Source organism: Asterias rubens, chromosome 18 (assembly GCF_902459465.1).
Source record: "Asterias rubens chromosome 18, eAstRub1.3, whole genome shotgun sequence".
Taxonomy (NCBI): domain Eukaryota; kingdom Metazoa; phylum Echinodermata; class Asteroidea; order Forcipulatida; family Asteriidae; genus Asterias; species Asterias rubens.
This window is the reverse complement of record NC_047079.1, coordinates 3781952-3797565: the sequence shown is the minus strand read 5'-3', so window position 1 is coordinate 3797565 and position 15614 is coordinate 3781952. Positions and strand designations below refer to the sequence as shown.

General features: G+C 42.6%; 3 protein-coding genes across 3 annotated transcripts; 2 read left to right on the top strand and 1 right to left on the bottom strand.

Annotated features, from left to right (window-relative positions):
- Positions 1-847: 847 nt before the first annotated feature.
- Positions 848-6236, bottom strand: LOC117302598 (trypsin-like). The gene is made up of 6 exons (XM_033786575.1): positions 6002-6236; positions 4960-4968; positions 3581-3740; positions 3037-3299; positions 2797-2936; positions 848-1036 (listed from the first exon to the last, which is right to left on the bottom strand). The coding sequence occupies exons 1-6, from the start codon at positions 6234-6236 to the stop codon at positions 848-850; spliced, it is 996 nt and encodes a 331-aa protein (XP_033642466.1).
- A 1624-nt stretch (positions 6237-7860) lies between these two features.
- LOC117302412 (tryptase-2-like) lies at positions 7861-9106 on the top strand. The gene is made up of 2 exons (XM_033786350.1): positions 7861-7913; positions 8607-9106. The coding sequence occupies exons 1-2, from the start codon at positions 7866-7868 to the stop codon at positions 8793-8795; spliced, it is 237 nt and encodes a 78-aa protein (XP_033642241.1). The 5' UTR covers positions 7861-7865; the 3' UTR covers positions 8796-9106.
- A 1338-nt stretch (positions 9107-10444) lies between these two features.
- On the top strand, positions 10445-14865 carry LOC117302411 (trypsin-like). The gene is made up of 5 exons (XM_033786349.1): positions 10445-10607; positions 10879-11038; positions 12187-12452; positions 12910-13046; positions 14460-14865. Exons 1-5 carry the CDS (start codon positions 10565-10567, stop codon positions 14646-14648), a joined length of 795 nt encoding a protein of 264 aa, XP_033642240.1. The 5' UTR covers positions 10445-10564; the 3' UTR covers positions 14649-14865.
- Positions 14866-15614: the final 749 nt, after the last annotated feature.

Below are 15614 nucleotides of genomic sequence, written 5' to 3'. Positions count from 1 at the left end.
TTTGAAACCGTTTGTTATAAAAAATAATGGTCGGAAAGGACTTTTAAGGCCTTTCTGACCGTGCTAGTTCACGACTGGAAACCGTGCAATTTCGAGGCATTTTTGTTAGGATCATCATCTTTCAACCACAATTGTATGCATTTATAACAACGGTTTTCAAACGCTTTACAAAGACCAACTTGCCCGATTTAAACGTGAAGGTACCAAAAAAAAAAATATCGAGTAAACAAATGGTAAAAACACAAAGTACATACACGAACATTGGAAATCTTATCACAACAGACAACATTATTAGGTCTATAGACCAGTGATTCAAGTCCTGTCCTCGTGCGAGAGGTATATCCGCCTTCAAAATATACAGGGGTCTGGTTTTACACATCTTTTTTTTTCTTTTTGGGGGGGTGGGTGGGAGGGGGTTAGGAACCAAACGTCATTAATGAAGCAAAAACTGAAAAGTACACAAAATAATATGCAAACGGGTGCTTTTTATTTGTCTCTCTTGCAGAATAAGCGTTTAAAATCACATTGCAACTGGGAGTCCGTTTCACGAAATGACCCAGAAACGGGACAGTTTGTAGCAGACATTACATTCTATGTCAGATAAACCGAGAAGTGGGCCAGACCTACTGGAAACACAAAATTTGTGTTCCCAGTAAGTCTGTTTCCAGTAAGTAAGCTTATTTAATAAGCTTTTAACGTTATTCGGAAAGTGCGCCCTCAATGTTACCCAAAATTCGATTCGATTCTGACCTGTGAGTTTTTATTTATACTTTAAGTTTGTACAAGAGTGTTAGGAATTTGGTCATCTCCGATCCACACTTCGCTCTGACTGTTCTTAACCCTGGTCTTAATTACATTGGACATCGTGGCCTGTCTCGGTGTCGATCCAGTCGCAGTGCGCACTAACGCGGGTGTAGAGCGACGGTTTGTGGTCGGCTTTGCAGCTATAACCTTTAGCCACTAAGGCTGTTAGAACCTCGGTGCCGTCAGAGCTGCTTTCGTCGTAATTGGTCACCGCAGGTGCACCGTCGTCACCCTTGTGATAAATAAAAACACAAATTGTTTTAATGATTTTTTAGGGTTGAACAAAGAATTGACTAGAGTGGGATTCGAACCAACGACCTCCGGATTAACGTGCCGGCGCTCTACCAACTGAGCTATCTAGCCCTATATTGGCGGTGTCCCTAAATTGTTTTAATATTACATTAAAGGCACTGGACTCCACTTGGTGTATCCCAACATTTGCATAAAATAACTCCTTTAAAAATTTGGGCTCAATTGGTCATCGAAGTTAAGAGAATAGTGACAGTAGTTGCACTACTCTGCGTGCTTTCAGATGCAAAATAAAAGGCTTCAGCTGAACTCTTGTCTATTAATTTGAGTGTACAATAATTGAAGAAGTTGACTCCACAAACTGGGATGCAGTATTAATTCTCGAATTTGGGCAACAATGGTGTTTTTTCTTATTTCATTGTTGTTCAACATTGCTGAAAGCCTCTTCACCAACTCTCATTTCCACTCTATCCTGCGCTGTTGCCAAGCAATGCCCCTATGTGTACTTTGTCATCTCTCCATCTTCTGTAATTTGTCGACCTCTTTTTCTTGTCCAGTTTCTTGGAGTCCAGTTGGTTGTTTTGCATGCCCTCCTGTTGTCATGCCTCCTTGCTAGGTGGCCTGCCGATCTCCACTTCTTTGATTTGATCGTCTTGATAATATCCCGCACTCCTGATTTATTTCTTAGGTCCTCATTCCACACCCGATTCCTTCTAGTAATAATAATAATAATTGTGGCTTCTTATATAGCGCACGTGTCCGTCACTCAGTGGCGCTCCTGGAGCTGTAACATACAGTATTTCCTGCAAGATGTGGGACTACGTTTTGAATTATGAGACCTAATTCTGATAGCACCATGTAATGATTTACAAGGTGCTGTGGCGCAATTTGCTGCCGATCGGACCAGGAACACCGGGGCGAACCCCTTCTCTTTTCAATAAGTGCACTGGGTTATTTTACACTTCTCTTTTCAATAAGTGCACTGGGTTATTTTACATGCGTTACATAACACATGGGACCAACGGCTTAACGTCCCATCCGAAGGACGAAGCAATGGTGAAGTGTCTTGCTTAAGGACACAAGTGTCACGGCTGGGGATTCGAACCCACACTGCTGATCAGAAACACCACCCACACTCTGCTGATCAGAAACACCAGAGTTTGAATTCGGTGCTCTTAACCGCTCGCCACGACACTTCTTTGTTACTCCTATCATAATCCCTTCCATAGCCCTCTCTGTCGCCCTTAGTTTTTTCCTCTAGTTGTCTGGTGGTCGTCTATGTCTAAGCACCGCACGATAGGACAGGTATGATGCACTGATTGAATACCTGTCTTTTCAGGGCTATAGGAAGGGTGTGGTCTCTAAAGATGTAGCTCAGTGTGCCAAACTTCACCCATCCTAACTGGATTCTTCTCTTTATTTTCTCTCCTGTTTCGTTGTTGAATGTGATCTTTTTGCCCAGGTAGTGGTTCAAATCTTTACCCTGAACCGCTTTGAAGTTTTGAGTATTGTTTACTTATTGTGACCTTCGATAGCCAATGGGTCAAAATGTTCATGAAATACGCCAAGTAAGTAAGAATACTGGTGCTGAGACAATATGGCCTTAACTCGGGTTTTATGTTAGTTTGACCCATTTATAGATAAGGTTGAAACAAATTCCGGATCATCCATGACCCATCCAGAAACAGGTCAGACCACAGGGGGGCCCAAAATACAAACTAAGAGCCAAAAGAGTCATCTCACCTGACAAAAGTTGTTTGTAGAATCACTGCAAATAATGGAATCATCCATCTGGATTTTGTCATAATGGGCGCGGCAAACACTTTTCAGGTCGCTCGTTGTAACTACCGTCTGTGACAACTCATGTGACAAGCCCCCGTCAACTGTGTAACAAAGTATAAAGGATTGGTTATTTCAGACAAAAGTTACCGAAAACGCCTTGACAAAATAAATTATTTTTATTTTTTGAATACATCAACTTACCCACAGTTACTCCCCACCCACTGACGAGCATGGATGTTCCAATCGCTGGTTCACTGTCCTTTTTAGGCATATTAATGGTGTGTATCCTATCCGAAAGAGTCACCGATGTATCCAATTTGATCAGGGCGATATTGTTGGCATAAAACGGAGTGAAGCCGTAATTCGGGTTTACGTGCCAGGTCCCATGTACTATTTCAGTTGCATCAGAACTCTCGTCGTACAGGTCGTAGTATCCAAACGCGACGTACACGTCGTCACCCTCGCTTTAAAAAAAGATAAGGCAAAACATTATTAGACTTTATACACACGGAAGGGTGCCGCTCGCCAGATTCGGCTCAGGCTAACTTGGTCCCGCGATTGCTTTGCGTACGCGCTCAGTGCTGCAAACGAAACGAGACAATGGACTCTGAAGCCGAATCCAAAGCCGAAGCCGTGGGTTCGAAAAAGTGGGGGTCGAGTTTGTAAACAGTTTACCGAGAGCAATGGATTTGCCTGGTAAGTCTGCTGCCACCTAGCGTCCTAAATGCTCCCAATTGAAACTTACTTGGCACATTCAGCGGAGGTGACGACCCAATCTTTGTGAATTAGAGCCCCGCCACAGTGTGTCGACACTTGAACATTGTCGCGTAAAATAGCAGCCATATACGGGCGACTACCCACGGGTGCAAGCTGGCCTCCTGACACACGCTTCTCTGGCTGCCAGGCTGTAAAAAAAGCAAAAAAACTCTTCAATATGAATCAGGACATTTATTGTATAGGCCTACCATTGTAGGTGTCCGCCGGAGACTGGTACCCCATGGGCTTGAGGAGGATGATCCAAAAGAGGGCGCTATCAGGATAAGTTTGTACACAGGGTGCGTTCGTTTAGCTTCCCCGGGTCGACCCCGCTGTGTGGCGTACTTTTTTTCCAGGATGAACGTGTGCAGATAATTACCCACGTTCGTCCTGGAAAAAAAAACAACCACACACCGAGGTCGACCCAGGGAAGCTAAACGAACGCACCCAAAGTTTCGCATAAATGGAGAAAGACCGAACCTTTAGGGGGGGGGACACACCAGAATCTCCTGCCACTGCAATGTCGAGTTTAGTGTTTGACCGATGTCCGATCGAGCAATCCAATTTATCAACATGGGCAACTGTGGGCAAACAGGGGGTTAGGGGCGCCTTCCTAACAAACGTAGCCCCACTGTAGGCTAGCCCACGAGGCCTATAAGCTAAATGAGGTCTAAGCCTAGGCTTAGCAAAAGTCTCATTTATAAACTACAGATAGGCTTACAGGTATTCGTTTCGGTTGGAGTTTACGAGTGTGTAGCCGAAAGGCACTGTTTCATTTTAGGATAGAATATCCATAAAATAAATATACAGAAAGTCCAAGAATTATTATGTTGGTGACACCATGTTCGACCTAAATTTACGCGACATTGCGTAAGGAATTAATGGCTTGGTCGAAGATCGTATCGCGGTATAAAATACTCAAAAACTAATGACATAAAGACGCCGCTGGGCCTTTGGCCGGGAATCAAACGTTGGCCACATCGATGATAGCCCTTTGTCAAGGCTTTCGCTGCTCTCACAGCCAGAAAAGCATGGAAAGGCATTCGCTGCTTTCTCCAGGCCACGAAGGCTTCAAAATGACGAGAGCGGCCACCATTTCAACCGCAATGAGTTAGGCTATACTTACCAAAGGCCAAGGCGACACAGGCGAGGAAAACGGCAAGTCTCATGGTGGCTGGAAAGAAGACTAGCTTTCAGGTGATGCGTGAAGGACAATCTGCAAAAATGTGGTGTCACAACAAGAAATATTCCCTCCGTTTTATCGTTTTTTTCCGAGTCCATGGCTCCACATTGCGCCTTGTCAAGTAAACAGCTGGCCCGACCGTTATTGGTTGAAAATAATCATCCGATGCCGTGCTTTATACGTACCGATAGGCACTTTTGGAAAAGATAGATAGATTAATAAACATTTAGATAAATGATATCTAGACTAGGTCTCGAATTCAGTTATCATTGTAGGTACGGGAACAAAAGTTTTTGCTTCACCATAGGCCTAGACTTTACTGAAAGTACTTTGGTAAGTAGGTATATATAGCCTAAATTCATTGCGGTTGAAATGGTGGCCGCACCCGCAATGGCAGGCCTACATTAAATTTCCTGATTAATATTATTAAAGGATTCGGATACTTTTTCAAAATGTCCACAGATTTACATAAAACTTACAGGGTTCGAAGATAATGATAGCGGAAAGCTTCCTTTCAAATATTATTACTAACTAAGGTTGTGTAGTTTTTGAGATATGAGTAAAACAAGTCACAAAATAGTTTTGGTCTCATGAGACCAAAACTATTTTAGCATGTAAAATCCCCTTAACCAGTTATGATATTATACCAAAACCATAGCATAACTGGTTAATACGTTTTTACATGCTAAAACTGAGACGAAAATTATTACTTTTATTCATTTCTCAAAAACTACAGTACCTCAGTACAATTTAAAGGGAAGCTTTCTACTATCATAATCTTCAAACTGTGTGAGTTTTATGTAAATATGTTGTCTTCGTGTTTTTTTTTAGGAAAAAGTACATATTTATACCCTTTTTAAAGAGTGTTTTATTTTACAGCCTGGCAGCCAGAGAAGCGTGTGTCAGGAGGCCAGCTTGCACCCTTAGGTAGTCGCCCATATATGGCAGCTATTTTACGCAGCGACTCTCCATTGGAGCAGTTCTGTGGCGGGGCTCTAATTCACAAAGATTGGGTCGTCACTTCCGCTTTATGTGCCGGGTAAGTTTCAATTGGACGCTAGGTGGCAGCAGACTTACCATTGTAAATCTACCTATCCCGTAGTCTATTGACCGTGGGGACACCCCTTGAAGATGTCAGTTAGTTTCCTCCATCATTTTCGATCTTCAGACTTTCTCAGTGAGTCATTCAGCGTCAGACCCGTCCACTCGATCATGTTGTCCTCCCACCTTTTTCTCTGCCTGCCTCTCTTTCTTCCTCCGGGCACAGTGCCCCTTGCAGGATAGTCTTAGCAAGTCCCGATGATCGTGAAATGTGCCCATACCACTTTAGTTTACGCTTTTTCACAGTGGTCAGGAGGTCTTCGTAGGGTTCAATGACTTGCCTGATGATTCTGGTCCGTACCTCCTCGTTGGTGATATGGTTTTTGTAGGAAATGCAAAGAATCTTCCTGTAGCATCTCATTTCACTCTCGTTAATACTATGGCGCTTTTTGAATACACGGCTTCGGCTTTGAACTCCGCTTCAGGTTCCGTTCTCTCTTTTTTTTGTAGGAAATGCAAAGAATCTTCCTGTAGCATCTCATTTCACTCTCGTTAATACTATGGCGCTTTTTGAATACACGGCTTCGGCTTTGAACTCCGCTTCAGGTTCCGTTCTCTCTTTTTTTTGTAGGAAATGCAAAGAATCTTCCTGTAGCATCTCATTTCACTCTCGTTAATACTATGGCGCTTTTTGAATACACGGCTTCGGCTTTGAACTCCGCTTCAGGTTCCGTTCTCTCTTTTGAAGCCATGAGTATGTATGCAAAGCATGCACACAACCAAAGCAATCGCTGGTCAAGTTAGCCTGAGCCGAATCTGGAGAGCGGCACCCTTTCACCTGTGTAATTATTAATGTTTTACCTTGTCTTTCTCAAAGCTATGTTGACGACGTGTACGTCGCGTTTGGATACTACGACCTGTATGACGAGAGTTCTGATGCCACAGTAATAGTACATGGGACCTGGCCATATAGCTCTATGGACCTGGCACGTCAACCCAAACTATGGCTTCACTCCGTTTTATGCCAACAATATCGCCCTGATCAAATTGGATACATCGGTGACTCTTTCGGATAGGATACACACCATTAACATGCCTAAAAAGGACAGTGAACCAGCGATTGGAACATCCATACTCGTTAGTGGGTGGGGAATAACTGCAGGTAAGTTGATGTTTAAAAAAAAACATTTCGCCAGTCTAGCCTTTTGTCAAGTCCTTCGTAACTTCAGCTTGGTATAGAGCCGCGATCCTAAGCGACTATAGTAGGAGAGACCACGCGCGCGATTCGAGTGGGGAAGCTTAGACTTGACTCAAGTCCCAATCCCGTACTACTGTTTTGTGGTGCTCTGCATTCCCAAACCCTGTTCCGCAGCTCGGGACCACATTTTGACCGTACGGACGGCGATCGAGCGCGCACTGTACTGTATAGTTGGCGTGATATGCTTAATAGGAACCTCTCACACGAAAATGGGACTTGAATCAAGTCTAGCGGAAGCTGCGCTCGGTGCGTGGTCTCCCTTTCCAGTCGCTTGGGATAGCGGCGGCTCTACGATTATGAAACTGTCCATGCCGAAGGCCCTGGCAAAAGGCTACCTCTAGTCAATTCAAGCATGTGTGCTTCATCAGTACCTTATCAAAGACTATTTTAATTTAAACAAGTTATAACTGTAGCAATTTGCACTATTGTTCTCGGTTTGAATAAGTTACCCACTCATCACAAAAAAATAAAAACGAAAAACAAACAAACAAGCAAACACCCCCAAAACACCACAAAGAAACAAACAGACACATAATACCCAAAGCTAAGTGGATCGAGGGGATTTCTCGTTAATAACTTCCTAACCGCGGATTGAGTTCTTATTATTGGTCTCAACGTGTTGACAAACTTGCTTTACTCATCGTCAAAAAACGTAACTTTTGTCTGGCAAATAACCAATCCTTTATACTTTGTTACACAGTTGACGGGGGCTTGCCACATGGGTTGTCACAGACGGTCATTACAACGAGCGACTTAAAAAGTGTTTGCCGCGCCCATTATGACAAAATCCAGATGGATGATTCCATTATTTGCAGTGACTCTACAAACAACTTTTGTCAGGTGAGATAATGACCCTTTTCGCCCTAAGTTTGTATTTTTGGGCTCCTCGGGGTCTGACCCGTTTCTGGGTCGAATTGATCCGGGTCAACTGACATAAAATCCGAGTCAAGGGCACTGGATAACTTTGATAAGGTCAGAGCACCAGTATTGGTACTTAATTATTGGCGTATGTCATGAAACCTTTGACCCAATTGGTTATCGAAGTTGAGAGAGCACAATAAATTAAGAAAGGGGAAAAAACATCGTTGTTGCACAAATTTAAGAATTAATACTGCACCCAAGTTTTTTGAGTAAATTTTTCCAATTAGTAATGTTACACTCAATAAGAGTTCAGCTGAAGCCTTTTATTTTGCATCTGAAAGCACACAGGGTAAAAGTAACAAGGCTGTTTTTGTTTCCTTCATTATTCTCTTGCAACTTCGATGACCAATATTGATCCGAACTGTCACAGGTTTGTTATTTTATGCATAATTATGCTGTTTTAAAACAACCAAGTGAGAATACGGGCCCCAATTTCATAGAGCTGCTCAAGCATAAAGACAAAAATAAGCATTAACAATTTTGCTTATTCCAGTGAGAATAAGTGTATCAGTATTCTGCTAATGATTACAAATACTGCTTTGACAATAACCAGACGTGTCCCATGCCTTTGATAAAAATAATACTAAAATGGTTTGTGTTTTTTATTTCCAGGGTGACGATGGTGGACCTGCGGTAACCAATTACGACGAAAGCAGCTCTGACGGCACCGAGGTTCTTACAGCCTTAGTGGATAAAGGTTATAGCTGCAAAGCCGACCACAAACCGTCGCTCTACACCCGCGTTAGTGCACACTGCGACTGGATCGACACCGAGACAGGCCACGATGTCCAATGTAATTAAAACCAGGGTTAAGAACAGTCAGAGAGAAGTGTGGGATCGGAGATGACCAAATTCCTAACACTCTTTTAAAAACTAAAAGTATAAATAAATATAAAAAAACTCACAGGTCAGAATCGAATCGAATTTTGGTAACAAAAGAGGGCGCACTTCCCGAATGGTGTCATGAGCGTAAGTTTTAATAGATTATTTTGTGTCCCAGGGGCTGTCTGACCCACTTCTGGGTTAATCTGACAACATCAAGAAATTGATTTAAAGTCTTATTTTATCTGCTTCAAATTTAACCGTTTCTGTGTCATTTTAAAACAAACTCCAAGTTATAATGTGATTTTAAATGCTTAATCTGCAAGAGAGATAAATAAAACGCATACCGTGTAATTTTGTGTACTTTTCAGTTGTTTTTGCTTAAAATAATGATGTTTGGTTCCTTACCCCCATCCCCCAAAATACATCCCCCCCCAAAAAAAAAAAAGGGACAACAAAAAGACTTTAGTGTTTTGTTCCCAAATACAATGAACCATTTCAATTTTCTTTCCGACGTAGGTCGATCATGATATCGCAATTTGAAACTGGAGTGTATTGTATAATTTTAAAGATACACCTTAAACAAGCAAGACACCCTACCGACACAGTTTAGGAAACACTAAACAGGTACAGGGAAATCTGTCCCCTGGAGGAGGAAGATTCAACAGAGGGCGCTATCACACTTTTTTGTATACAGTTCACTACATTGAGGGCGGGGGGGGGGGGGCGCAGAATCTCCTGTCACACCGGCACAAGACACGACTGTGATAAACTGAAAAACCTCCCCACATTGACCGAAGTACGCATTTTGGTTTCCAGGAAAGGAAATGTTATTGTGCGTTTTTCAGTATTGTGTGTTGGGACATCGGTGACTGTACGTGCTATACCGTTTATCTCGCATTCATGTCGCAGTCAACTTGTAAGTACACAAGTCATGTATAAAACATAATTGTATGTTTTTATACAATCCCCACACCATGTAGGCGTACTGCAATACATGGCCATTTTATCCAATGATATCACTCGTTCTGTACAACCACGGTACAACTAGGGCCCAATTTCAGAGCTCTGCTAAGCAAGGAATCGGCGCTTACGGAAGCAGGAAATTTTGTGCTTAAGTCAAGAGTGTTTCTCTTGTGGAATGTACCGGGTTGAATGGATTGGATATATTAAAAGCGGGCAGTGAATACCGGGTGGGCTTATCGTGGCCGTTTTTTCACAGTGGAAGAAAAAATCTCATGCCTCAGCTCTTTTTTGGGGGGATTTTTTCTCGATGTGAGTTCTCAATATTGTGTGTGAGTTGATGATTTTGCCTATAAATCAGCATTTTGTTGACTAAAACCAAGGCCTCAACATCAACTCCTTAACCTCTAAGAGTCTCTCATCCTGACCTACTGATAGTTAAGATCTAGGTCTTATATTGATTGTATACGGCTCGAGCTTATCTGTTACAAAAAAAAAACATCAAAATGCCGTCACAATTGTTTCTCGACTAGGTCTAGATTATTTATTAACATGTTTATTCATTTGTTATATCTTGTCCCAATTGCCTATCTGCGCACGTATACAGCGCGGCAGATTACCTCATCCAATGACGGCTGGGCCAGCTGTTTAGTTGACAAGACGAAATGTGGAACCCTGGACTTGGAAAGTACGATAAAACGGGTGTATATTTCATGTTGGCACTCCACATTGTTACAGCTTGTCCTGCATGCATCACCTGAAAGCTAGTCTTCTTTCCAGCCACCATGAGAATTGCCGTTTTCCTCGCCTGTATCGCCTTGGCTTTAGGTAAGTTATGATACCGAATTCAGTTTACTGCAGTCTGTCACAATGTAGCAGGCCTATTTGCTTCGTTTTGAAATGGGGCAAAGGGCACCAAGGCTTTTTGTCCTCGATAAAGGGCACCCTAATGGGAAATTATTGTAAACGTCACTGGAGTATTTCAAGGGCACCAGGGCAGTAACCACGGGGCATGGAGGCAATCGCCTTCACTTTCTCTATGAAGTATCAGGTCTGATGTAGTAATTCTTTGATCATCATAAGTTTTTTTTTTTTACAGCCTGGCAGCCAGAGGAGCGTTTGACAGGGGGCAATGTTGCACCCGTTGGTAGTCGCCCGTACATGGCTTCTGTTTTGTACAGCAGCAATTCATTGGATCAGTTCTGTGGCGGGGCTCTAGTTCACCCGAAGTGGGTCCTCACCTCCGGTTTTTGTGTCGGGTGAGTTTCATTTGCTATGTTCTTTCTAAATCAACACTGACTCATAGGTTTAAAGACACTAGACGCTATTGGTAATTGTCAAAGACCAGTCTTTTTACTTAAAGTATCTCAACATTATGCATAGAATAACAAACCTGTGAATATTTGAGCTCGATTGGTCGTTGGAGTTGCGAGATAACTATGAAAGAAAAAACACCCTTGTCACACGAAGTTGTGTGCTTTCAGATGCTTGATTTCGAGACCTCAAAATCTAAACTTGAAGTCTCGAAATCAAATTTGTGGAAAATTATTTATTTCTCGAAAACTACGTCATTTCAGAGGAAGCCGTTTCTCACACTGTTTTATACTATCAACTTCTCCCCATTACTCGTTTGTACCAAGTGAGGTTTTATGCTGATAATTATTTTGAGTAATTACCAATAGTGTCCAATGCCTTTAAATTTATTTTTCATTTATATATTTATTTGTTGTTATTATGTTATTATAAAGTATGGTGCTGTGGCGCAATATGCTGCCAATCCAGCCAGAAAAACAGGGGCGCACCCCTTCTCTTTACGATAAGTGCACTGGGCACTTTACATGCGTTTACACAACAGATGGGACCAACGGCTTTACGTCCCATCCGAAGGACGAAGCAATGATTAAGTGTCTTGCTTTATGACACAGGTGTCACGGCTGGGGATTCGAACCCACACTCTGCTGATCAGAAACACCAGAGTTTGAATTCGGTGCTCAATTAATGAGCACAACACTTTATAGCCATTGGACCCTTTCGGTAAACAGTATTGTCCAAGGCCCACACTTCGTGTATCACAACTTCTATACATAACAAACCTGTGAAAATTTAGGCTCAATCGGCCATCGGAGTCGGGAGAAAGTAACGGGAAAACCCACCCTTGTATCCGCACGTTTCGCCGTGTCATGATATGTGTTTAAAATAAATCCGTAATTCTCGATATCGAGAATTGATATTGTTTTACTGTTTTCTCAAAAAGCATTTCATGAAATAATATTTGAAGAGAAGTCTTTCAACACTACCTTCTGTAAACCCTGGTTACTTGTAAATCTGTGAACTTTTTTTTTCTGTACCGAAAGTGTCCAATGGCTTTAACTAGCTAAGTTTTTGTATTGTCTATCTTTTAACTAAGCAACGCTGACGATATACATGCCGGGCTTGGATACTACAACCTGTTGAAAGATGACAGTTCTGACGGAGCTGTGGTCGTCCATGGTACCTGGCACAGACATCCCGATTACGGCACCAGCCCGGCCTTCGCCAACGATATCGCCCTGATTGAATTGGATACGCCGGTGACTCTTTCGGATAGAGTAAAAGTCATTAACATGCCTAAAAAGGACAGTACACCAGCGGCTGACACTAAAATGCTCATGAGCGGTTGGGGAATTACCAAGCGTAAGTTATTAGAAACAAACGTAAACAAGCATGTATATGCCTGCAATCGTGGACCTCCTAGTGTCCTTCGTTTGTTTGAACTCGTAATTTTTTTGGCAAAAGCTCCCGTTGGTTTTGTACATGTTTCCAACTGTTGAACTTTCCAGAACCGTTGATTTTATTATCCTCTTTATTATACCTACTCACAAACACCCCAACAAAAAACAAGCAAAACATCATGTGAACGTACGGTATTTCAATAAGTGAGCCTGCTTTTAGGCAAGACAGCCAATGGTTTTTTTTTTTTTTTATACTTTTTTACTGCAATCTCATATTTGGCTTTTTTTCTATGGTGATAGGTGGAGCATCAACGTTTTTATGATTTTATACACTTTGACTATTGGCCCGAATTTTTACTTTCATTATTTTTGTCTGGAAAATTATTGACCCATTTATTTTATTTTTTTTATCACTGCAGAAGGTGGCGAGCTGCCCGTAGAGTTGGTGCAGAGCCTAATCACAGTCAGCCACATAGATGTGTGTATCAAGCAGTACGTCATCCAAGTCGACGATACCCTGATATGCAGCGATCATACCGATCACGACTTCTGTTCTGTGAGGACAAATTTTACACTTTTATACACTTTGGTTCAAACTTGTGTCATTAATTTTGTTTATTTGTTTACACTCTACATACATGTACATGTCCCTACATACATGTACATAATGGACTGTAAAGGGGGTAACCCTGTTTCAGCCACAGGAGTAGGTAGCAACGGCCCCTGGGAAATAAATCGTAGCCCACGCCTTGAAGTGGCCTTCAGGCCTTATGTGTCTGGCAACTTTCTTGCATAAACAAAACTGTCAGAACTACCCCATGTGACTTTAGGAGGTTCTGACGTCCTACCTGAGATTCTGTTCCTTGCCCCCTCCACCTCTAGTGGCGATATGTGTAATAGCCTGAACATATGACGTCACACATCGAGGCTCGTGACTTGCGTAAGAGAGCTGCCATCAGCCTAATAGGTCAATCCCCGCCGCAAATACTCGGTACGTGCGCTGAATACGTCGAATGAGGTGCACGCTGGTCTAGCTAGCGGTCAAGTTTGATCCTTGGCTAGACCAGCATGCACACCATTCAACAACTTGCGCTTGCTCAATGGGTTATTGCGAAAAGGTCTATTGTTTATGTATAAGGGTGCGTTCGATTAGCTTCACTGGGGGTCGACCCCGCGGTGCTCACTCGGGTGAGCCCCTAATCGAACGAGCACACTCGCCCTCTCGTGGTGACGGCATCCACCCGTAGTTTTCAGCATGCCAGCACGGAACTTTACATGGCAAGTCTGTCTGGCATCAAGCATCCCAAAAGTCCTCCATTCTGACCTGGGAGTATTTTATTTTAAAGACAATCGTTTGAAACTTTATGCATATATAAAAATATGCTTATGTAGACCCTTATTTAGAGAGACTGTCGATGTAGGCGAAGTAGAGTTTTGTTGTTATAAAAGTGCACATTTGCATATCCGAGGTCCGGGAGACTTTGCACAACTGCCTCTCTATTTTGGTCATTATCCTCGTTAAGACTATGAATGCTTATAATCATTTTGAAAATAGGAACCAAACTATTTTGTTCTTCCAGCCTCGGTTTGGTAACACCGATAACAATGGGAGAAATGCAAGACGGCTGCACCGTGATGAAGGTTTACTCGGACACGGCCTAATTAATTGAAGAGAAAAATTGTCGGGGATTAACAGTCGACTGGTGTATTTTACTATTCATTTGGGGGATAACCAGACGTCATGAGTGTGTGGTGGGGATCGAACTCACGGCACTACCACAGAAGTGCCGGGCGTGTTCGAAACGGCGACTTCGGCTACAGCTATGGCTAGATCGCGCGCGTCTGACTCAACATCAACACTGACAGATGCGCAGATCTAGCCGTAGCTGTAGCTGAAGTCGCCGTTTCGGACACGGCCTTTGCCTTGATTACTTCCAAAAATTCAAATAATTTTTGTTTTTATCACCAGGGTGACGATGGCGGACCTGCAGTGACCAATTACGACGAAAACAGCTATGTCGGCACTGAGGTTCTTGCAGGCTTAGCGGTGAGAGGTCACGGCTGCCAGGCCATCGATGACCCGTCGCTCTACACCCGCGTTAGTGCCCACTGCGGCTGGATTGACAGCGAGACAGGCGGAGATGTCCATTGCAATTAAATACAGGGGTCATACGGGGTCAAGTCCGATCAGCGACCATGTTGTTAACCATTAGGCAGTGTTCAATGGTTACCTATGCATGAAATACATTCTGGGTATACCAGGTAAAATCGCCCAATGGTCGACATTGGGAGCCTTTAGGGACGCTTGGTGGCAGCAGACTCACCAGGTAAAATCCATTGTTCTCGGTAATGTGCGCATGATAAGAACTACGTAAATGGAAATTTACCTGGTAAGTCTGCTGCCACCTAGCGTTCCAAAGTGCCCCCCCCCCCCCCATAGTCAACGTTAGTCCCTTGATCGAACTTGTCCAGAGTGTCAAAGTAGAAGTGTGTATTGGTGGAGATAACAAATGATTCCTTACACTCTAAAAAATGATAATAATAATAATAATAATAATAACCTGGATTGTAGGTTTCCTGGATGGGGGCCTGCCCCACTTCTAGGTCAATCTGACTCATAATGTAGTTAAAAGAAATGAGTTTTTTAAGTGATATTCTGCTTCAAATTGACCCGTTTCTGAGTCATTTTGACACGGACTCCAAGTTATAATGACCCAGAGAAGTGTCGGGCCAAACGGGATCCCGTTACGGATAAATTCTGACAAGAAGTTTTTTTTTGTCTGTACTTTATTAAAAGTGGGTGGTCTCTGTAAGAAGACACACAAACGATGACTTTCATCTTGCATGAGACGCACCATAATAAGCGCCCAAGTCTTACTTTGAAAACGATTTTGTCATTTATTGAATTTTTGGGGTAAGAAAATGTAAGACAAATTTGGTGAAGGCCACTAATTGCATTAACTTTAAAGCGGTCTATGGAAACAAGTGAACTTGCAAGTTCATGGTGGTATTCATTGTTAACTTTAAATGGTTGAAATACAATTAAAATCAACGATTGATTTTCGAATGGTGTAGCAAGAGCAATAAAAACACACTGTGCGAATATTATTCTGTTTTCCGCAAA

What these genes read in the sequence shown, in the direction of transcription:
- LOC117302598 (XM_033786575.1), bottom strand. Translation starts at nt 6,236, where the DNA reads ATGAGATGCTACAGGAAGATTCTTTGCATTTCCTACAAAAACCATATC. An exon ending in TGGGTGGGGAGTAACTGTGG is followed by an intron (nt 2,937 to 3,036) that starts GTAAGTTGATGT and finishes TTTGTTACACAG; the next exon opens with TTGACGGGGGCTTGTCACAT. An exon ending in CTACAAACAACTTTTGTCAG is followed by an intron (nt 1,037 to 2,796) that starts GTGAGATGACTC and finishes ATTTATCACAAG; the next exon opens with GGTGACGACGGTGCACCTGC.
- LOC117302412 (XM_033786350.1), top strand. Translation starts at nt 7,866, where the DNA reads ATGGATGATTCCATTATTTGCAGTGACTCTACAAACAACTTTTGTCAG. An exon ending in CTACAAACAACTTTTGTCAG is followed by an intron (nt 7,914 to 8,606) that starts GTGAGATAATGA and finishes TTTTATTTCCAG; the next exon opens with GGTGACGATGGTGGACCTGC.
- LOC117302411 (XM_033786349.1), top strand. Translation starts at nt 10,565, where the DNA reads ATGAGAATTGCCGTTTTCCTCGCCTGTATCGCCTTGGCTTTAG. An exon ending in CGGTTGGGGAATTACCAAGC is followed by an intron (nt 12,453 to 12,909) that starts GTAAGTTATTAG and finishes TTATCACTGCAG; the next exon opens with AAGGTGGCGAGCTGCCCGTA. An exon ending in CCGATCACGACTTCTGTTCT is followed by an intron (nt 13,047 to 14,459) that starts GTGAGGACAAAT and finishes TTTTATCACCAG; the next exon opens with GGTGACGATGGCGGACCTGC.